Raw genomic sequence first — 23,576 nt, 5'->3', positions numbered from 1 at the left:
TTGGCTGAAAACTTGCAGTCTACCTAAAGAAGGCCTTGTGTGGTTCTGTGTTGCCTGTTTTGTTCCTGCTACACCTGACCGATTTGAAACTGACCAAAAATGGAATAGTGCCAAAAAGGATATCATGCATACAAGTTATGGCAAATTCAGGGTAGTCTTTGTGTTTTGTTTCCCAAAAAGTGCAAGACAATATTGGGTCAACCTCAGGACTGAAGCGCACATTATCAGAGGGTTTTGAAAAAGATGGACAAACAGTGAAAAGAGAGGTGAAAAGGCCCAAGGTGGAACGTGAGGAGTTGGAGGCACAGCTGGAACTTAAAATTACTGCAAAAGCTGGCAGTCACCATAAACTTGGAAAGGTTTGCGACTACTTTAGAATTTTTTTCCAAAGTCCAAGCTAATTCAAACGTAGTTTGACAACAATGGATATTGAAAATTTCTTAATTTTCCTTTTTGCCTCTTTACCTGCTATTCTTTCTTAGATTGTGCAACAGCTCGTGGATCAACGCCTGAGTATTTTGGAGCTGACAATTTTTGACAAACATTTCCAAGAACTGAAAGATAGAGTAGACAAAATCGACTGTGCCACCAAACACCAAACTGCCATTAACACACTTCAGGTAAACATTGTGAAGCACATATTTGTAAAATCAGAACACATGCAGCATTGTTAGGTGCTCTTTTGCTGATGATTAGCACGTAGTTAAGGGGCTAATCTAGTTAGCAAGGCTGCAAATTAAGTCCACCTTTATCTCTATTGTTTTTTAAGGCCAAGATAGCCCGACTGTCAAAGAAGTTTGGGGAAGCCAATCAGGCATCAGAAAACAAAAGAAAACAGGAGGTAAGACATGGTTTTAATTTTTGTTGTTTTCTAAAATGTTTAAAAACCTGGTATGCAACTGATATTTTATGAAATTTTACTCACGGCATATTATCTGATTTTTAGGCTCTTGCTGCTGCTAGTGGTGCTGCTGCTGCCAAGACTGCAACTGTTGCAAACACTCCCCAAGCACAGCGGTAAGTGTGACCATAGCTAGAGCAATTTATTTCACTTATAATTCTAGATTGCCGCCAAACTACCTTTTATATTTAAACTTTATTTTAAATTTTGCAAAGAAGACTTGAAGTGGTTTTGGAAGTTCACTGCAAGCCCATGTTTGCCAGATCATTTCATCATGTGACAAAATATCTGTAGTGTTCAAAATTCACAGCATCAATTTATTAAACATACTATATTTAAATCATACAGCAGTGTGTTTATTTTGGTGGTGTGTGAATATAATTTGGCCTTTGTATGAACGTGACAATACCGGACTGAAGTCAGTACTACTCACGGAGCCATTCACATCGTGAATATTTGACATTGTCCCAGGTTGCTATCTGTAGTAACTAGAAACTGAATTCAAAAATAATGGACTGGATCAGGAATCCTTACATTTTCCAAATCCATATGTTTCTGGGATCCCAGATTCCTTGGCCCTTGTTCGGTTTGTCAGGATCAACTTTTTTTTAAACTCATAATATGTCTTAAGACTGGTTTGGAATAAACAAACACGTGTCCCAGTCTGGGTTTTGCACCTGCAAAGTAATCCCGCGTGGGTCCAGGTCCTGAGTCTTGTGACGTTCTACAATGTGAAGCCTGAGCGTTTCCTCGGGCAGTGCAGAGTGTAGTTAAAACTGCACCTCTCCTCCCAACAGCATGCTCCGTCGCCAGGCAGTAGAGCCGCAGCCTGAGGTGCCCAGAGAGAGAGTGGCGCCCTCTGTTGTTCAGACTCCTGCACTATCTGTCAAGAAGGAGAAGGAAGACAAAGAAATGGAGGAGCAGAAAAATATGTCACGTCAGATTGCCATGGCAACAAAGCTGGCAGAATACAGTGAAGGAAAATGCAGAGCAGACATTAAACTTCGCACAATCACTTCCCACTTGGAGAAAGTGCTGTATCACAACTGCAAAAGAAGCTCAGGGAATCCCAGGCCTGACCGCTATGCATCTTACATTTTCCGCTACTTGGTCCCATATGATGTTTACTGCGAGTGGGTTGCAAAGGTCAATTATGTTGGATTATTGGGCAAAGAGGCACTGCCCACAAACTTAAGGAGAACAATGAGGATGTACATTGAGCGTCGATTCCCGGTACTGGCCTGTGATAGCTGGAGAGAAATTCGTGATGTCATCAATGAAATACTGCGTGTAAAGAGAAGACCAGAATTTTTTCGAGAATATGATGAAAGAACTGCCGTGTCATTTTGACACTCTTCTCTTACAGGAACAGAAGCATACTGGGACAATTGTCATATGTTATTGAAAATATTAAAACATTTCGTCTAAAAATGACACTCAATGCTCCTAGATTCTTGTCAGTATTCTTAAAAAGTGTTTTATATAGAAAGCATGTGAATCCCTGGTGGCTTGGACACAAAGCTATGGACCTGGCGCCTCAATTGAAAACATGGAAGTAGACTACTTTACTGAGAAATGCTTTAACAAAATCTGACAAACTTTAATTTTGAGGTGGATTCTTGCAATAAATTGTTCAGACTGTATGAAATGGAATAAAATCATATGTCAGCATCTTACGACATTCAGTCGTCTTCCTGTCATGGACAAAAAAGAGCTCTAAGCATGAACAGCTCTTAAGTATAAGCAATCTTTCTAAACAGGCCAGTCCGGACGCCCTTGGAGGTAAAGCAGACTCCAACAACAGTTTCAACTGGTGAGTATAAGATTTCTCTTTATGGCTCATGTTAAAATTAAAATTGAAATTGTTCTTTTTTTTTTGCCTGTATAGCCATTAGAAAGAAAAGACTGAAAATATTGAGTGTCTGTTTTGTCATTTTTGTCGTTTGTTTTGGTCTACGATTTATTGACAATATCAGAAATATCACCATCCTTATCCTTTACGCTTTCTGTCATGTGCAAGTGTGTGTGATTGAATATTTGTGAATGCTGCACTATGTTACATGTCTCTTATCCATTACACTTCAGTGACCCATATAAACAATAAAGGGACATAATGAAAGTAAATCTGTTTCTCCATCCTTGAGTTGACTTGCGTAGTAAGGAGCAGATGAGTTAAGGGGCTTAAAATGAAATTATTTAAAAACCTCAATGACACCACCTGTCACATATTGAAAAACATTTTCCTTACTTTCCTTAGCAAATCCAGCCCCACCAGCTCCCTCAGCCCCTGCCCCAGCTCCAGCTCCGGTTTCAGCCCCAACATCCACCTCCACCACCATGGTTCCTCAGACCCCAATCCTCCAGCTGATCACCTCTACCTCTAATGCTGGCTCCACTTTGGCCACTGGCATCACCACTCAGAGTCCCACGGGCACTCTGCTGCTGAAGACTACCCCTGGGAGCAGCATGATGGCTACAGGACAGCCTCTCCTCATCCAGCTGCCAATTTCAATGACTAATGGCCAGGCAGGAACACTGGTCAACATTCCTGTCTCCTCTTTGTCTGCGGCCAGTTCACTCAACAAGACTAAAACTACTGCTTCTACTGCTACTTTTATACTCAAGCCTGCTTCTACCACGACCACGGTGCCAGCCTCTACCCCAGCTGTTGCCACTGTCCCAGCACTCCAGGCCTCTACCAGCCAAATGTCCACTGCCCAGATTTCTCTTGCTCGAGCTGTCTACCAGGGAGGTGCTGGGGCAATAACTACGCCCAGTGCTGGGGTATCCGTGACCACAGCCAGGACACCAGCCCAGTCTGTCTCTGTGGCTGGAGCTATGTCATCAGCTTCTTCACCTGCAACATCTGGACCGGCTGCTACAGGTTCCACTGCTCCAGGACCCCCACAAGGGACATCTCTGACATCAAAGACAGGTGGGGGTGTGCTTTGACAAGACACAGAAGCCATTTGTATCTAAGAGGTATCTAAAAATATTTTCTCTGGAAACAACAACAATGTACCTTCCTTTGCTTTCTGCATTTTTTCTAGCTGCCTTTTGCTTATTTGATTTTGAACTAAAATTTTTTTTCTTCTTAGACAACCAAGCTACAGGATCCAATCTATCAAAATCAGCTGCTCCAGTGGCACGACCCAAAGGCTCTGTCATTGACCTTACTGAGGACGACGATGATGTGCAAGGTATGTTTGAAGTGCCGCCTGTTGCAGTAGATTTTATTTCATCCTTGATGTATTTGTGAACAGTGACTGGTGGTTCAGTAGTAGAGCATTGAGAACGGCAGTGGGTTCGAATCCCACCCCACCAGGTGTGGCCCAACCTGCAAGGACCACCTTGGTGCCGGTCCTGAGCCCCGATAAAGTGGGAGGGTGGCGGCAGGAAGGGCACCTGGTGTAAAAGCTCATACCAAATCAATGTGCAGAATACATTCCACTGTGGTGATCCCTGAAGAGACGAGCCAAAAACTGTTGGTCTCTCTTAGTGCATTTGTGAACAAATACAGTATTGAGAGTAATTCTGTTTTACTGTATGTTCTCCAGTGACAGGAGTAAAGAATGCCACTGTTGCAGCTCCCTTACCCACCCAGCGTCCTAACACAGTCGTCAGCATTCCCAGCAGTAAGACCAACACATTGTATGCATGTACATAATCTCTAAGGTTTCTAACATACTAAAAATCGGCATCCAATTCTTTGTAGATAAAAAAAATAAATAAAAGAAATTTTTTGTGTTTTGTAAATTATAAAAAAATAAATTTTGTATATGCTCTGTCCTCAGGTGCAGGAGCAAGGTCGTCTCCACAAACCAATCAGAACTCTTCCAGCAATCCCCAACTGACAGTCCACCACCACCCCCCGCTGGTGAGGATTTGGAGATGGCTTTTTCATATTATATAAAAATCCAAATTTACTTGTAATACATTAGCACTAAGTCTTGAATCATAGCTATTTCCAAGTTACCTTAAATTTTAAATTATACATTATGCAGAGATACAGACTACCATTAGCTACCAGGAGTTCTGTCTTTTAAACATTTTTCAAAATGGTAGTCATATTCACAGTTCATGGCACCTTTCCATAGGGAGCCCACTCATGACACATTTCTATTTTATAGGATTCTACAACAAAATCCCGCGCTGTAACAAGTGCTACACCATCCCGGGGCACCAGCATAGTGCTGCCCCCTCTCCCTGCAGCACCTCCTGTTGCACGTTTACCCCCAGAGGCTGAACGAACCTCACCACCTCAGCAACCTCAGCTGAAGCTGGTGCCAAGTCAAACAGGTATCGTGTTATCTTGGTGTGTGGCAGAAACTGATCGAACCTGTGCAGTTGTAGACAGCTATCACCTCTATGCCTTTCATCAAGACAACTCAAACAACAATGCAGCACAGCAGCACTGGAAGAAGATTGGGGAGGTGAAAGCCCTTCCTTTGCCTATGGCCTGTACTCTCACCCAGTTTCAGTCTGGCTCCACTTATCATTTTGCTGTCCGAGCCAAAGACATCTACGGACGCTTTGGCTCCTTCTGTGAACCTCAGTGCACCAATGTCATCAGTTCCAGCTCTAGCTGAACAGTTTAACAATGGAAACAATTTTTGAATTTCAAAGTTCATTGCTTTCTTTATTTTTTTGTGTTAGGAACTCAAAGTGTACACTGAACACATACAGTATCTGTAAATATCTCTCATAACAACTGGATTTCTGACTGACTTGCAGAATTGAAACAGCAAACAGTTTAGTCTGGTTAATGTATGTAATGTAATTTTTGTAACTTAAGCTGTTGTATATAATTAAACTACTTCGCCCTTCTACCAAGTCAGCTATTTATGTTGTTTTTTCCTGTTTCGCTCAATCACGTCTTTTGTTTTACTTTAGAAGTGGTGACAGGATTATATGTGTAAACTCTGAATTACACAAATGTTTAAATGTGTGGTAGAATCTGAATGATATCTTTTGTAAGTTTTGTCTGGTAACCAGACTTTAACAAACACAATAAAAGGTTTTAATAAAGTCTTTGCCTTGTAAGTTTGTGACAAATGTTACCTTCTAGTGTTTAGCTCTGCAACTACAAATTCCACCAGTCTACTACCTCTATTACACCAGAACTGAGAGATATTGGCAGTTTGTCTGTGACAAACCCAATGTCTTATTCGTTAAAATAGATAAACTATATTATCTATTTACTGATGTTGCAGTCACTTGGGATTGCTACAACTATCACTACGGCCTTCTACATCTCTTTGTCCACCACTACTATGTCCTGTTGTTTGGCCGTTATCAGTTTGTCTGTATCCTGACCAACAGTCCTATATTTTGTTAGCTTGGTCATTCTCAACCACCTTTTTGAAGGAGTGTCCAATTTTGACTCTGGGTCCTCCAGCCTATAGTCTGGACATATGTTTCTGTGTAGTACCCCAGCCACTTGGTTATGGTATTCCGTGTATGCCCACCATGCTGTCATGTGCTGGACTGTTTCAGGGGCATCTTTGGACAAGCTGCACAAAGTGCCTCTGTGCTGTCTTTCAGTCAATCTTTGTCCAGCCACTGGTAGGATTTTTCAATATCAGACACTTCTTCTATCTGCTGGTAGTACATAACACCCAAGGGTTTGTCCCTCCATGAGGGTTCCTGCTCTTCCTTCCCTTGAATGGTGATTCAGCATTTTAGCTAATGACATTATCTACAATACTCATCTTTCAAATTTCTATACAGGAGGCAAGGCCACCTGACTAAGTAAAGATGTCTTTCTTATCAGGGAGCCCTCATCTTCATAGTCAATATTGGATTGAATAATATATTGCAAGTATCTCAATAACAAGTACATCAGACAATCACTGTCACGACTAATCCCATGCCAGTGCAATAAAGTACAATTGACGTTTTCTTAAAATGTGGGTCTACCAAAAAGGGAGTATATAGAGGCTGTTGGAAGAGTTTGTACAGACAACTGTGGCTGAAAAAAGCTCAGTTTTAGTGTGATGTGACCATGAAAGAAGAACCTTCTCTCACTTGTCTCCCAAACCCCGCAGTACATCTGTCGGAAGATTAGATGAAGTCAGTTCATTGATGGTTCCCATTCAATGCCGATAACAAGGAAAACTTGTAGAGACTTGACCAACACCCACCCAATAAGCGGTGATAACAGAAAAAAATGGTGTAAATCACAGACCTGCACAGACAAAGACCTAGCTAGGAGAGAAACTCAGTTGGACTTTCCTCTGAAGAAGATCTAGAGAACCCAGACATGAAAGTGAATATGAATATGTGATTACCAGAGAGAATGTAAACTCCAACTCTACTACTACTTTAAGAACATGTTTTTGTTCTGTTTTTATCTCTCATTGTGTATGTTTGGTCCTTCTCCAGGTGTGTGAGTGATGAGCTTGGATTCTGCCTCTTGTATGTTCGCGTAGTGTAGTCTCTTTCCAGGTTTTATTGTGTCACCTTCTTTGTTTGACTCCAGTCTTCCATTTGCGAAAGTGCTCAACATTCTCTCCAATATTATTTTCATATATATTTTTATTCTATAAAATTGCACGCATGGCTAGCTACTAGCATTGCTAGCTAACTTCCTAGCTAGCTACAGTAGGTCCGTTACTAAGTCAAAATATTGAGATACTTTCTCATTTATTTTGAGATAGTATCTCATTATTTTGACTTAGTAACTTATTATTTTCAGATACAGAATCATGATTTTTTTCCCCCAGTGGTGGAAACAGGCTTCCATATCCTCAACTATCTGTCATATGCGATATAACAAAACATTTAGATTGTTTTCATCATTTTGCGATGTGTTACGTGGAACAACTTGGTAAGTGTGTTTCCATTTGTTTTGTCTTTCTAACTTGGGCTAATGTTAACAAGGTAGGTGATGTTGGATAGTCAATTAAAGTAAATTTGACCTAGTTTATTGTGATGTTTAATTGTGTTTGAGTAACTCATACAAGAAGTTCAGCAAGTTCTCAGAAGATGAACTTTATTTAACATAAGGTAACATTATTGTAATTAAGTCAACAGTAGTGACAACATTGAGTTATAGTGTCTATATGATCCGATTTCACAACTAGGAAGCTGAAGATGATACTAATGCAACACTAGACACATTGAATATATATGGGCAAAAGTACAGGAATAGAAATTGCTATATAGTAAAAAGAAATAACACCTCATAATGTACATGTAACTCTATCAAGCGGTTTTATCATTTTGAGGAACCACATTTCGATAGCATAGCAATAGCATCTCTCCTAGACAAAATTGTATTTTTAGTCAAAAAAGATACATACCTAACATACTTAATAGTAGAAATTGTATTTTAAGATATATACAACTTTGATTTCACCACTCAAAACTACATTTAACAAATCTACAGCTCCTTAAAACACAACTTTAAGTGGCAGTTTTAACATATATATCTATAATTTAAGAATTCCTAGACAAAAACAGCATTTTAAATGGGCTTTGGGCTTAGTTTTAGATAAGCACAATGTCATTTTAGATATCTACAAAGAACATTCTTGATATAAGAATAGAATTCTTAGTAGGAAAAATGTCAGTTTCATGTATCTAAAATCCACTTGCTGACCTACTAAATTAATATCTTAAAAAAAAAACAGAAATCTACTTGAATTAACTGTAACAGTTCAACAATGCATACACATTGAAGCATCACTAAGAATAACACACAATTTTATATTTCTGTCTGCCTGAGCACAGTTCAACAGTAGAGGGAGTCATTGCTTTCTGGAAAGAGATCGTGTACTTGACAATTGTTGCAACAGCCCTTTTTTACTGTAGCTCTCTTTAATTCACAATCCTATAGAGGGACCCACCTCCACACATCCTCTCTCTCTCTCCCTGTCTTGCTATATGTCTGTTTCTTGCTCTCTCCTCCCGTCTCTCTGTCCGGAGGAGGGGGCGGAGAGCGAGTGAGTGCTGTTCTGAGTTGTGCTCTGCTCTTTACGCCAGCCAGAGGTGTGTTTTCGGCTCCACACTCTGTATCTCTGGGTAGCAGCACCCCACCGTGCAGCCAGCCTGAGTGCCATGTCTAACAGCTGTTTTGCTTAAGGGTTACAGCTCATCTGAAAGGGAAGGTAGCATCTTGCTTTGAGGAGGACTGAAGATAAAAGAAGATTCACCAGTTGCAGAAAGAGGGGGGGGGGATTTAATTGAAAACCCCCCTCGCCTCACTAAACAAAGCAAAAACGGAAGGCTTTGGAGTATTCAATTTTTTCTTTCGTTTTATATTTTTCTTATTCCTCATCGCAGTGCTGGGAGGTGCTTCATCTTTTCATATTGTGTCTCTTTCCATCATTTGCCTTCTCATCTATTTCTCCATTTACCTGGTGTATAATTTCATCTACATATGAGTGAGAGAAAAGACAAAGGAGGGAGAAATTTTGTTTTTATTTTTGTCCCGTCTTTCTTTCTCTCGTCTCTTCCCTCCCATTCAACAAACTATATCATACCTGTCAGTCCCTCCTTGCCATTTCCATCTCAAACTGCTACCATCAGTTCATCATTTCCCATCCTACGCCTCTTTTTGTTTCTAAAGTCTGATGTTATATGAAGTTGGATGAATTTTCTTCAAAGACAACTAAAAAACTCCTCATCAATGACTCTCTTTTTCCCTTTTCCTTCTCTTTTGGTCCCTCCACACCCATTTTCTTTGCATCACACTCTTGCGGGATTCTTAAATGTTACTCTAGGTAGGTTAACTATCGTTTAGTGTCTGTCTGTCTGTCTGTGTGTATTTGTGTGTGCTTTAGGTATACATAAAACACACATTAACACACACATGCACTCGCACACTAAACTATGCCTAAAAGAACAGTGTTCAGTGAGTGGATATCGGTCTGGTCACACACTGTTTTCATGTCCTCCTCCTCCTTATTTGTCCTTCTCGTCATGGTGAAGTGAGCCCATTTTTAACTGTTGTCTTTGGGAAACCTTTTTATTTGTCTACATGTCATGTCCCCCTTTCCAGTTAATAAAGGTATCAATTTCTTTTGTAAACTGTAAAGGGAAAGAAATTCAGTTTAGTACTGAGGGAAATTTTCCAGGCATTTTTGCATCATTTTATTTTTGATTAGAATTCATCAAAATTGGGGATATTGCATTCAGAGTTCTGGCAAAAGGCAATCTTGAGTCATTGAGTCAAAGTGTATCCCATTTCATGCTTGATTTGTTCTTATTTTCATCCGGCCGGTTCATCAGCAACCACATACCGCCCCTTCTTGTACACCCTCCCACCCCAACAAACACACAGGCTTACAATCATATAACCTGAATAATTTCCTTGTTATCATCAAATATTTTTTTTTATTGATTTCTGGTGCTTCTTCGTTTTTACTTTTCCCTCTTCATTTGGTTTTCATCTAGAGCAGATCATTTTTTAATCCTCCCACACTTGTCTTCATTCTGATCTTCATTCTTCAAACCGCTTGGCATTAGTTGAATGTTGAACAGTGGATTAAGTGGTTAATGCCTTGGTGTGAATTTGAGGTGTAATAAACACTGTGTGCAGGTTGTAGATAGGGATGGATTGATAGTTGCAACATGTATCTGGACTTGAAATCCCATGTCATCACTGCTGCTCTCTTTTCATCTGTCACATTTTCCTTAATTTCTTTATCTTATGTTTGAGGCTTTGTTTCTACTTTGTACTGCCACACCTTTTTGGGAACGCTATTTTAAAGCATCACCACTAGTAGAGAGCTAGTCTGCTCTCAGTAAGGTTTGAGCCTATATATATATATCTATGGACATCTATCTGCAATTGGCTGTACACTCAACCTCAGGGTGAACAGTTACATGCAGTAGTGTAGGCCCAAACCAGCAACTTTAGTCTTTTTTCCCCCCTTTCTTATGGACTGATTAAGGGGCTTAATAAGCACTTCTTTCTTGATTATTCTGAGTGAGATGCCATCATGAAGGAATATGAAGGACCACTTGTTTTGCTCCCTTTGCTCTTGTGTCTCAACTCTGCTCCTCTGTAAAACAGCTCCACTACAGTCTATAAATTATGTTTTACAGAAAAGAGTTAAGTAGGTTAGTAGTGAATTAATATAGCACTCACTTCTTTGCAACTAAGTGTATGCACATGCATGAACAGTAAGTGTGTGCACTGGATGTGTGTGTGCAGGAGTAAAGCTAATCGAACCAAGAGGGTGCGTGTGCATGTGTGTGCGCATTTGACCATTTGCATGGATACTGATGGAAGCATATTCTGCATGAACTTTAATCAGCAGCTTCTTTGTACGGGGTACTTTTATATCCTTGCACTGTTATACCTTTCTTCACTCTACTGTGACTAATTGTTTGTTTATAAGGCAATCTTTATCTGTTCTCTATAGATTTATTGTTCTTTATGAATTTTACATATTACCACTTTTTTCAAAGGTGATTTTTGAGCAAGAGAGATTTATCACTCAAGCACCGTATCTAATTAAGGGCAGAAGGCAGTCAGGAATACTCTATTAATTTAGTTAAATTTCTCATCAGCTGACTCACTCAATTAGTCAACTGTAGTGTGCAGGTGCATGCATTTAGATGCTTTAATTTTACTCCTTTTCTTCTGCTTACCATGTATTCTGTTTGGTTGAGGTATGTCAACCAATGCCATGATAATGCCTTTATGCTCCTCCTTCTCCTGCTTTACATTTCGTCTTGTTTCCTGCTCAATGGTTTTGCAACAAATGATCTGAAAATGACTAGATATCTGGAAATAAATCACAAACCTAATGTGACTCATACACCAGCTTTATTAGATTTCTCAGAATGACCTTAATTAACACACTGTACGCTACATGTGACATACTAGGCTGTATGTCTCAGAGTGCATCATATACTGTCTAAGTGATCTAATTTCAAAACTATGAAGCTGAAAATGATACAAATGCAACATTAGACACATTGAATTTACCCTTTTGTTTGCACACAAGACATACGATTACTGTGAATCATGGCTTAATAGTCCTGGTATATTTGGGCCATCTTTCTAAATAACGTGATTCCTGTCGGTCAGGATTGGACCTTAACATCACAAAATACTTTAAAAAATATTCTCCATTAATGGAATAAAAGATTAGGTCCATACCCTAAAAGTTTCAAGTTGATTTTAACTGTGCGTCTTAAAGCCCAAACAGTTTAAATGATTAAGGACATCTTTCAAGAGAGTGGTGTTTTGTTGCCACACAGCGAGCACACAGTAGTTTATATAAAAAAGCTTTAAAGGGACATGCTCACCTTTTGGGTTTTAGTTTAATGAAGGATTTATGATCACAAAGAAGGGATTTAGACAGTGTTAAGATTGTTGGGATCTTAAAATACAGAAAAAAGGATCAAAAAAACTGTCTAATTTGATTTCAAATACCTTGTCTAATATAAGCAAGAAGGTGTAAAGTTGTAAACCCAATGTTGCTCTTGTAGAATGGCAGCTGGGTCTGTTTGTTTTCCTTAGACTAAGAAAATGACATTTGGAAATACACTTCTGCATTTTGAAAAAAGAAAATTTGTTTGGATTTAGATATGTTTATGTGCACAAAAACCGTTAAAAGTGGTCTATTGGAAAAATAACATAATTTTTATTATGTTTAATATTATATTACACTATTTTATATTTTAATTTATAAATGAACTATCATTCAGTTTAATGCTGAAATGAATTTAAGCATAAACTTTATTATTATGAATGAGTAAAGCTATCAGTGTCATTTCAATGTAGCTATGAGACTCAGAAATTATTAGACCTTGAAGAAGTCACCGAGAAAGATAGATTTTTGTTTAAAAAACTGGTTGAATGATTATTCATTACACTACCAGACAGGATTAAAATTCTACATATGCAGATTTTCTCTGACAATTTTCCAAAGGCTAAACTGTGTATACCCACAATACAAACCATACTCACAATACACAGATACACAGACACAGATCATTATACTACATGATCATATGAAAGAGAGGAATTTCTGCACAAACTTTGCTCGATGTCTGTAAGACAGTAAGATTATGGCCTAAATATTAACTACTCATAACAGCTAATAAACAGTTAAGCATTTTGCTCCTCATCTGTGTTGAATTTTTCTGATCATTTATGACTTTAGTGGAATCAAAGCTAAACTAAATCATAACACTTGTTACCATGAAGTTCTGTCCTTAAATAGGAATAAAGCAGTGTTTATAGACTTTTTAATTCTATTAAAATGTATTGTGGCCGTAGACACCAATTTACTATCTTATTATTTACATTATATGACAATATATAAAAAATTTTTGAAAAATCATTTTTGAAACAATCTTTAAACTAAATATAAGCATATTCAAGTGTAAAGCGGATTTAAATTTTAAAATGAATGAAAATCAACTAATGCTATCTGAAAAGTCATTAAACATTAGAAGGGGGCGACACAGATAAAGTTCTTTATCATGGATCATGAACTTATAAAGTAATCACACACTACTGGTTTATTACGGCAAATCCAGCAAATTGTGACTTATTAGGTACTTAACCCAACAAATTTAGGGTACTGTGTCACATTGATCCAGCGATTTCATGAAGCAGGTTTGTTCATGAGTTCCTCAATAAAACTTAATCTCTATCATGACATCTGGTCATTTCCCTGACCTGAAAAAGTTTTAAACAACAGCACTTCAAAAATACCAAGCAGATATTAGTGGCCTCATTTAACATATTCGGATTGCAGTGAAAAGGGGCATTTAGACACCGTGGCTTGACTGAGATGAGTCTTGACCTCAGAGGTGATTGACTTGTGTACATAGTGACATTCAGTCTTAAACACATGCCTCCTCAGCTGTACTCTGCCATCTGACTCTGTCCTTTTCCTCCTCCCCCCTTCAGACTGAGGAAGAGTAGAGTGCAGAGCGGACTTGAAAACTGATGATCATGACTGGCCAAATCAAGCCAAGCTAAGGAGTGAAAGCCAAAGAACAAGGAAGGGTGGGAAGAAGAAGAGGAGTACGTACACACATTCACTGTAGCTCGTCTTAACATCTCCACGGCAACCGTGTTCACACACTCGCAGACTTCTGGGAGGAGACCTTGGCGAGCTGTATCATCAGCGTTGGAGGAACGGGAGAGAGAATCGGATTAAAAGAGGCAAATGAAAGAGCGACTCCTCATTACTCTCCATCTATCATCTTTTACAATTTTTTTTTTTTTTTTTTTTTTCTTTTTGAGTTCGAGCTGACATTTTCAGTTGGTGGTCAACTTGTACATGCTTTTAAATCTAAGGCCTGAGTTAAAACCACATTTTAAGAGGTTAGATCTTCTTTGTAGATTAGTCTTGTAAAACCATTCATTCCAAACAACTCAGCATATAGCTCGAATGTTTAAATCGAATGTTTAAATAATTTTAAACATATTATTCCACATACAATCCCCACGCCAATCATTTCCCCCATCACACACCTCCACCTTTCCTTCAACCCAAAGCCACTCATCCTTTACCCTGCAAGTCCACCCTTCAGTCTTCTGCGCGTGACTTCATCTGTCTACCATCCTTACATCTGAGGCTATGAGAGGAGGAGTTGAATCCCAGATCACTCCATCATGCCAGTTCTGAAGAGTCGAGAGGAGATCCGGGCTGGCAATGTTCAAGGTAGGCCAGTGACTTGTGTAACTTGGTTGTATCTGTGTCCGTGACCATTTTTGTTTCCCCCCGCCAAATCCAGTCCATTCTGTTTATTTGCTGAGATGAATTCAAATGTTTAGGCTAAAAATATGAGAAAACAGATACCTAGAGTCCAATCTGATGTCTTCAAAATGTTTTCTGTTCTGTAAAGACCAGCACATAATACAAAGATATTTGAAGATGACAACAAACAAAAGAGCTGGAAATTCTCACATTTGACAACGTGTGATTGTTGGCATTTGTGTCTGATAATGGACTTAAATAAGGAATGCCTAATATTTTGATAATCAAGTACTTATGTCTACTCAGCTCTAGTCCTATAAGTATCATAGCATCTAATTAAATTTTCTGTGTTGTGTTGCAAACATTAATGTTTGTGTTTTGTTTGCCATTTTCCAATAATTCAGCCCTAATTTAGCCACAGAAGTTGTCCTCACTCATGATAATGTCAGGTCATGCAAAATGTTAGAAGAGGTGGAAATAATGGATTTTTTTTATGTTGGATAATAGATAATAATAGCAATATTGTTTAATTTGTGATGACACATCCCGTTCTTCTTGCGATAAACAACTCTGTAAATTGTCATTTTATTTGTTTTTTTCATGAAACTTTTACGGTAAAGTGGTGAGCAGTATTGTGACAGCGATGCTGCACATCACTTCATCATAATACAGTCTATTTTAGAAATTGGTAATTAAATTTTTTTAAACATGGGGATAATATTTACCATAGTTAAATTTTTTTGTATATAAGCCTATGGTCACTTTTAATTTATTTTTATTTTGAGATTGAACAAGAGAAGACAGAAACGAGAGGGACAACAAGATGAGGGAAAACATTGCAAAAGAAGAAATGACAAATTGTCTTTTTGTTATCATAAATTGTTTTTCTTAGTGCTTTGTGAAGGAGCCCAGTGTTGAGTTAAAAGATAACGAGGCACTAGCTTCAATAAGCCCATCAAAACGACAAGTTGTGCTGCTTCACAAAGGAAAACAGGTGTAGACAGTAATAACTCTATAAAGCAAGAGACTACAGAAGCCTGTTTTATTGCTGAGCTTATGCTCATTTCACAGGCTGCTAAGGAGTTTAACTGATAAAAAGCACATTTAAAAGTTGGACGGCCAAGTAAAGATAATGGGCAGACTTGTCTGAGAGGCACTATGACAAAAAGGACAAAAAGGAAGAGAGTAGAGATAAGTAAAACCAGCCTAAAAGAAGAATTTACATGGGGCATTTATAAGCACAGAATGAACTTTTAGACTTAAAGGCTAGTTGGAATAAGTTTTTGAAAATTTACAGTAATTTCCCCATGTGTGCAAATAGTTTTGAAACAAAAAAAACTTGCAAAATCCTATGTTCTGCAACAGTGTCCAGCTCCTGCCAATGGAGCAGCTCCAGGATTTGTCTCTTTGTGGTGTCACGGATTATATTCTTGGCTGGACTGTTTTTTTATCCTTGGTTGAGACCAGTTTACAGTCATAACTCACAATTGAACTTGTCCACATTTGCATTCACTGACTCACATGATCGGATGTATCTATCTAATTATGATGCATCTCTTTGATGAAGCATGACTTAGAGGAGGTGTGTGAGAGCCTGTACTTTATGTCCTTCCCTCACAACACAACAGCTTCTGCACTGCACAGATCTACTGTATCCTGCTCACTTGCTCACATATGCCACACAGACACTGCCCTCCACAGCTCCCAAATTTCTCCCCATAATGTTTCCGTCAAAACTTTGTCAGCTGTTGGGTGGTTGGGTGACACTACGGGCTTGAAATGGCTGCGAGTGAGCTATGCTTCTAAGGCAGATTTTCCATTGACAATAAAAGAAGGGGAGAGAACAGCACAGAGCAAGCAAGGGGTTAAGGCGTGGCAGCCAGAAAAAGAGACAGACTGGCAAAGATTTAGGCAAAGGCTTTAAATCCAGTGGGAGCTCTCTTGACAGTGGATGAAGGAGTTAGCTTTGTAGACAGATGCAGCTCTGAGTGCGTGAGCAGCAAGACGTGGAAGGGGCGTGTTGTTGTGCTGTCGTGATTCTGCATGTTTTTGGAGAGTGGGTTTGGGTTGAGAAGAGGGGATTACTGGATCTATACACTGGCTTTCTTGTCAGATGGGCAATGTGGCCCACATTTTGATTAGTGGACTGTGAACAGAGTGGTGACAAAGAAGTACCATGAATCTACAGACATTCAGATGTTGATGGTGTGACTCTCAGACACCCGGCCGAGTCAGTTTTGGATATGAGCCTCGTGTGAACAGCTTTATAAATGTTGATTGAGTCGTTGAAGGATTACAGGTGCCCAGCAGCCTGGTGTTTATTGTTTACTTAGTGCCAGAGAGAGAGAGAGAGATGTGCAACCTAGGTAAACAATACCCCAAAAATTTCATCCATGCAGTTTCCGATAAAAAAAAAAACTTTATACAGTTTACACAATAAAAACACAAGAAGACATAAGTTACTCAACTGCAAGACTAGAAGAAGAAGAAGGCTGAAATATATAGAAAGAGGGCTTTGGTCTTTCAATAAATTAAGTTTTGATGAAATACATAATTCCACTTGTAATCTCTTTGAATTAATGTGAAAAGAAGCCATGCAGCCTCTTACTCTACTAGCTTGTACTAGTATTGCATCTTTTTCCATATATACGCTTGATATATTATGTTATTAGAAAGAAAACTGCAATACCCCATTTTACTGAACACAACAGGAAATACAGTGGCATTCATAGACAGTGCATACTCAATTACACATGATAACACAAATAACAGAAAAACATGACCAGAAAGACGATGGTATATAATAAATTGAAAACTGAGTGTTAATACCATACCATTATGTTAGAGAAACTAAAAAAAATGTTTCTTCTGTCTCTCCTCTTCTGTACCTAGTCACGTGTGATTGTGAGAGAAGGAGGAAGAGCTAAGAATAGAGAAGAAGGGCCTAATACTGTGATGGCGCCTCTACCCACGTTGTTCAGCTCTGTTACTGAAGTCTGAAGGCACTTGACCAGTTTTTGTTCATACCGAATTATGCAGGCTCAGAAACTCAATAGAAACTGCCTCTATTGCTATATAACCAATTTTCTTTTTTCATTGAGGTTACAGATGCAGAAATTCAGCCACAGATTCATCTCACACCCCCTATGTGTTATTAATAACATGATCAGCATGTCTGGGACATGCAGAAATTTCATCAGAAACTGTCACTTTTGCCTTTTAAAGCCCGTTCGTTGAGAGAACAGGAAGAGTCAGGATTTGTTTTCTCAGATTGAAAAGAACAAAAGAGAAGATCTGCGAGCAGAAAAGAGGGTCGAGGTGCACAGATGAGAGGAAGCCATGGAAGGTGTGATTGATGAACTAGATTGAATAATACTTGATGATAGTGTGCTCAAAAGGTGTACAAGAAACAGATGTCAGGAGTACCAAGAAATCATCCAGGCTATGCTATAATATGATCAAAAGCAAATGCTAATGTTATCAAAGAGGGAGAGGCAAAAAAAAAAAAAAAATAGTTGATTGTAATGGGAGAAGAGTAAGGGTTTGATTAATGGTACTCAACACATTTAGTCTTCTTTTATTAGGAATTCTCAACTGATTCAGACATTCAGGGCAGGTAATTCATTCATAAAAATGAATGTGACTAAGAAAAGGTGAAATCACTGGATTTACAGTGTTTCCATCATTTATAAAGGAACTACAAGCAAAACAATTAGAAACAGATTTTTTCCATCCATGCTGTGTTGGTGTTTTACAACTTTGTAGCAGTGCTGACAACAGGTGGTGTCTGTTTAACATCTCCAGTGGTGGCTTGCTAACCTGCTCCAAGTGTCAATGAATCTGTCTTCATTTGACCCTAAGTGGGGCCAACTTGTCAGTTAATTAGCAGTGACTTGAGACTAGGAGTGTGTCTGGAGAGCAGACAGCTGCAGAGGTGAGAATAAAATTGGCCCTCCACATTTACAGACTCAAACATGAAATAATAACACAAGCTCAGTGGGGAAGAGATGCAGTTGTCAGTATGTTTCCCATAAGATTTTTTTTAGCAGTGGTGCTGTTGTGTGTGTCCACAAGGAATGCAGATATTTTAATAACTACCACAGATTTATACATTACCATCCAAAAGACTAGTCTTGTTTCCTCTACTTTGCTTCATTGATGTCAGCTCCTCTTTGAGTCGCAACCATCTTTTCTGTTCGAATAAATTCACTTAACGCATGTACAGGACAAATTTGTTTACCTCTTTGAAGTTAGAATACCATATGATCAGGATATTAAAAAAACATTCAGATTTGTTTGGCATAATTTGTATTCTTCTAGGCAATAAAAGTGCTTTCGTTGTTTTTTATTTTTTTAAAAATTAAACATTAAATTTTTATGCATAGCCCGTAGGACCCAATATTGTTCAGATGACTCCAAGGTGGTGACTCATTTGTCGGCACATTATTTGTGCTATTTTGTATAAGCACGCTTCAGTAATTCTTAAGTTACAGTAAGAGCATTGCAAGTCAGAAAAATAAATTATGATAACTTGAGAAATAACAAAGTACTGATGTTTATTTCACTTTCTTTCACAAATGGCACAAACTATGTACAAACAAATATGACCACTTTGAAATATTTCGTTATGCCTAAAATAATATCCTTAATGTTTCAACACTTTATTTCAAAAATAGTTTGAACAACTGTTTTATTTTGTGGGCACAAACTAATTACAATGGTTTCATTCATATCCTGATCACATGGAATGTGAATGTCAGGTGCAATGTTTGCCCAAGGTTCTCTACAGACAACAGTAATTTGTTACACCATTGTCATATGTTTGATTAGAGCCTACCTTAATAAACCTAAATAAATAGTGAGAAATTTCCAGGCGTTAGTCCACTGAACAGAATAAGCTGCTCAGTCGTTTTACAGTTCTTCTCGCTTGCTAAGGCACATTTCTTGTATTGATGCCTCTTTTCCCCAAAATCTAAACGCAAAACAAAACTGCACAAACATCTTCAAAAATACCCACAACAACTTCCACATTAAAAAAAAAATTTCGGCTCAACATGCAGTGTTAGACAATATAAACACATTCTGCTCTTGGTGACACTGCAGCGCAGGAGGTAGAGTGGTCTTCCACCAATCCCACAGTTGTTGGTTTGATCCCTGGCTCCTCTGGTCACATGCCGTAGTGTACTTGAGCAAGTACAACTTAATTGCTCCCGGCCACCTGCAAAACAACTCCCCCATTGGTGTGTCAGTGTGTGTGTGATTGTGAGCGCGAATGGTTGAATGAGAAGCAATGTAAAGCGCTTTGAGAACAGGTAGAAAAGCGTTATGTAAGTGCAGACTATTTAACATTTACTCACAAAAAGTTAAGGACATTCGACTTTTGGGTGAACGTTATGGAAAATGTAAAATGTTCATGCTACAGAGATAATATATCATGAAAGTAGAGCATTTAAGTAAAAGCATGCAATGGTAATTTCTTCATTTCAAACAATTTATTGAAACAAAAGCCAGAGGTGGGTATACCACAACAAAAATGTCAATGTCTCAATAACTTGTCAATTGTTAGGTGTTGTCTTAGTCTCATGATGTCCAAATATAAACAGTATGATGAAGAGCACTGTTTAAATACAAATTGTCATTGAACCAGAACATTTAGTGGTTGATTCATGGATCAGACATAATCAGACATTATCGATGAATCAGTTGTGATTTTTGAGATTAATAACCTTGTAGTGCTGAAACATTGAACAGTTGGACATCCCTAACTTTTTGTGACTAGTGTACATTTATATATCTTGTATACATGTATATGTTCCCTGAAATTTTAATTCCTTAATATGCTGTAATAAATTGAAATTCATTGTAAAAGTACTGTACAGTACTGTACATGTACTGTAAATATATACAATTGAAAAAGAACATAGTAAAATCATTAACAATAACAAATGACATGAGTAAAAATGAAATAATTCCTGTGTACTGTATCTACTAATATGAACAAATAAAAAAGCCTTTTGTCCATTGTTACTTACAAATTGCATTTGTGCACTTCAGAAGTATGCTGGGACTATCTTCTCCATGATTAAGAATTGTGAACTGGTGGAGATCCATAGTTTTAAAACAAGTAATCTCACCCATGTTATATAAATCTGTCCTAAAGTTTTTATTGGTGTGTGAACAATTTTAAATCTCAGGGATGTAACCTTTCCAGGTGCAATGACTTGAGTTAATATTAATGTATCCTGCTGCCTACTTAATAAGCACATGTTATAGCCGGTGACATATGAAGAGACTTTTGGTTTATGGTTTTTCACCACCACCTTAATCATGTGTGAAAACAGAGAAATACTGTTTAGAGTTTTGGGTAATGTTTCTTGGTAGATGATGTTATGGTTTGGTATGTTTAGTTCAACAGGACCAGTGATAGTGTGTAATCGATTGAGGAAAAACTGTTAATACATTGACCAGCATAACCAACATGACCCATTTTAAATGCTTAGAATATTCACCATGTCTATCACTAATGTTTCTGCAATATTTTTACTGCCCCAGCCAAAACACTTTGTAAGTGGAGGACTTAGTAGATGTTGAGGAGTCCTTGTGAACCCCTTCTCCCAAGCAAATTGGTCTGCTGCCGTACGCTCTCAATGTGTGTATTTCTTTTAAGATGTATTGTAAGATCCTCTTCATTTCATACTGGCCCCAGTCAGCTGTGTGTAGTATAAAAAAGGTTTTGTTTATATTGCTAAATTTTGTCATGAGCAGTGAGACAGAGAGAAAGCTAAATGGTAGAGCCAGCCTCTTGGGGAGTTAACTGGAAGGTGAGGAAAGAGATAAAGATGATACGTAAGCATGTGTCTAGACCTCTGCTGACACATTTAGGCCTAAGTAGATGGGAGCATGTGAGCTTTTATTGCAGAGATTTATTGGAATGGGATTATATCAGTGTGACAGGATTTAAAAATAAATATCCCAAGTTCAAGTCAGATGAAGACTTGAGGTTATTAGCTGATTATTTGGCTGGAAACTGTTTTGACACTTGTTATGAAGCAAACGTTTAGTTTAATGAGCTCCAATGAGCTTGTAAGGTTTTAATGACAAAGAATGAGATCGTTAATATGGTCAGTTCTGATAAACAAAAAAAATGATTGAGTTATATAGACATGCATTTCAAATGAATAATGCTGCCACGTAAAATTAATATAAATAAAACACTGATAAATGTAAATATTACCTATATTAATATGTTACGTCTCTTTTAAGTATTTTTATAAACAAACATTCATTCATTCATTCTCAAGGTCAAAAAGGACATTACCACATCTGCTAAATATATTCATATATATGTACACAGCACACTGTAAATTGGTAAAGTGTAACGTAAATAGAAAGGTAATAATGAATGCTGCTTTTCATGCCTTTAAAGCAGCTGCTCAGACTACAATTGTGTCTTGAACGTGTGGCTTGCTTGGTGGAAAGGATGGTAAAAATATATCATCATACATAATATGTAGCTAAAATTAGGTAATGCAGATTTTTATGCCCTGTTCACATTTTTTTAGATAATTACATTTTTTATTTGGATAATGATGATGATAAATGAATCACTACAGACTTCTCTGGTATTCACACTTTAACACCTTTATTTCTAGAGTGGGTGTAAATATGTGTGTTGACTGGATAATATGATGTACAGCAATATCTAAAAACAACTGCCACACAATTCTGTTGTTCTGCAGGACACAGAAATGCCAACCTGTATATTTTTTAAGAACTGGACATTAGCAACATGTCACAGCCTTGCATGTGACAAGTGTACTTCCATGACCCATGACAACTGTTTTTTAAGTCAGTGCAGATGTTTTCTGGCTGTTATTGTTTTACTGGTGAGCAGCAAACAGATTTGTGGTGACTAAGATTTTATAGGATCTTTTTAGGTTTGCTCCATGACACATTCAAGGTGCTATTTCTTCAATATTTGTGATCACTACATAACAGCTTGGGAATTTTATTTGCATAACACCTCAATAAATTTAACAAAATGCTTTGGTTCGACGAGGAATTGCTTTTGGCAGTACAGCCTTAGGTGCTGGTATGCATAGGTGGAAGGTTGCCCTGCAGGAGTCTCTGGTCTTGGTTCTTGGTGTGTGAGGAGATATTCAGTCCGTCGTTACAAATAATCCCATGAGTCTGGGGCACCATAGGCATGCTAGGAAAAACCTCAAGAGAGATGTAGATGAATGCTTAAATATTTTGCCACAAGTGCAGTGGCAGATACCAAATTAGATTAGAATGGGGTCACAAAACCCCATCAAACATTCCAGCATTTCAAAAAGAGCTCTGAAAGGAACCTAGGAAATAATTATGTGGCCACTGTGTGACCATGCTGCTTTAGATAAAAAGGTGTAATATAGCATAATGTATGATAGTTTTTTTGTAAAGAAAACAAGCTGGAAACCAACATTGTACATGCACTGCTGTGCTCTGTCTTATTGTACATATTGCAGAGACAGGGTATAAGTCTGCATGCACTGTGTAACTATGAAATGGTGGCGGTCCAGACCCTCTGAAGGTGCAGTGCCCTCTGTGCAGCTGCAGTGAGGGACATGTCACTTTGCTGCCAAATTAAGTTCAGAGTAGGAGATAGAACCTTCAATGAGGTAATGAAGACCTTAGGGGTTAAGTGTATCCTTACACAACCCTGTGTTTTCATTATCGCTGTAACTCTGTGCATATATATTTTGTACTGTATATACTGTATTTGTGTTTATTGCACAGGTGTGGTCATGCTTATGTATGTGCACTCATAAATTTGGGTGTAAGTGTGCTCTCTGTCAGTTAATTTGCTTCTGAAGAAGAGACCATATAATATTATTTAGAAAGCTGTGACAAAAGAAATCCATAGTGTGTCTCATCATAAGGGCAATTAGAAAGGATTCTCCACCAAACTAAAGTACACTTAATGAAGACCCTTTATTGTAAACCAGTAATTTTTTCTG

The 23,576-nt window shown here is 38.1% G+C and overlaps 2 protein-coding genes across 10 annotated transcripts in view; both read left to right on the top strand.

The window, feature by feature from the left end:
- The window catches only part of atf7ip (activating transcription factor 7 interacting protein), a 28,293-nt gene extending 22,361 nt beyond the window's left edge, over positions 1 to 5,932 (top strand). For both annotated transcript variants that reach the window (XM_067497286.1, XM_067497287.1), the window contains exons 5-14: positions 181 to 359; positions 483 to 620; positions 770 to 841; positions 947 to 1,017; positions 2,662 to 2,714; positions 3,159 to 3,836; positions 4,000 to 4,101; positions 4,459 to 4,536; positions 4,696 to 4,778; positions 5,032 to 5,932. In XM_067497286.1, the coding sequence (XP_067353387.1) occupies positions 181 to 359; positions 483 to 620; positions 770 to 841; positions 947 to 1,017; positions 2,662 to 2,714; positions 3,159 to 3,836; positions 4,000 to 4,101; positions 4,459 to 4,536; positions 4,696 to 4,778; positions 5,032 to 5,490 (1,913 nt within the window). In that variant the 3' untranslated portion in view covers positions 5,491 to 5,932. The remainder of the gene's footprint in view (positions 1 to 180; positions 360 to 482; positions 621 to 769; positions 842 to 946; positions 1,018 to 2,661; positions 2,715 to 3,158; positions 3,837 to 3,999; positions 4,102 to 4,458; positions 4,537 to 4,695; positions 4,779 to 5,031) is intronic.
- Positions 5,933 to 8,822: 2,890 nt separating this feature from the next.
- grin2bb (glutamate receptor, ionotropic, N-methyl D-aspartate 2B, genome duplicate b) overlaps positions 8,823 to 23,576 on the top strand; it is a 120,438-nt gene continuing 105,684 nt past the window's right edge. For 2 of the 8 annotated variants that reach the window (XM_067497730.1, XM_067497729.1), the window contains exons 1-2: positions 8,825 to 9,627; positions 13,782 to 14,541. In XM_067497730.1, the coding sequence (XP_067353831.1) occupies positions 14,533 to 14,541 (9 nt within the window). In that variant the 5' untranslated portion in view covers positions 8,825 to 9,627; positions 13,782 to 14,532. The other 6 variants (XM_067497727.1, XM_067497726.1, XM_067497724.1 and 3 more) reach the window with 6 other exon arrangements.

The sequence above is a fragment of the Channa argus genome, chromosome 3 (assembly GCF_033026475.1).
Source record: "Channa argus isolate prfri chromosome 3, Channa argus male v1.0, whole genome shotgun sequence".
NCBI lineage: Eukaryota > Metazoa > Chordata > Actinopteri > Anabantiformes > Channidae > Channa > Channa argus.
Note: the sequence above shows the minus strand (reverse complement) of the source record. Positions and strands in the feature narration are given on the sequence as shown.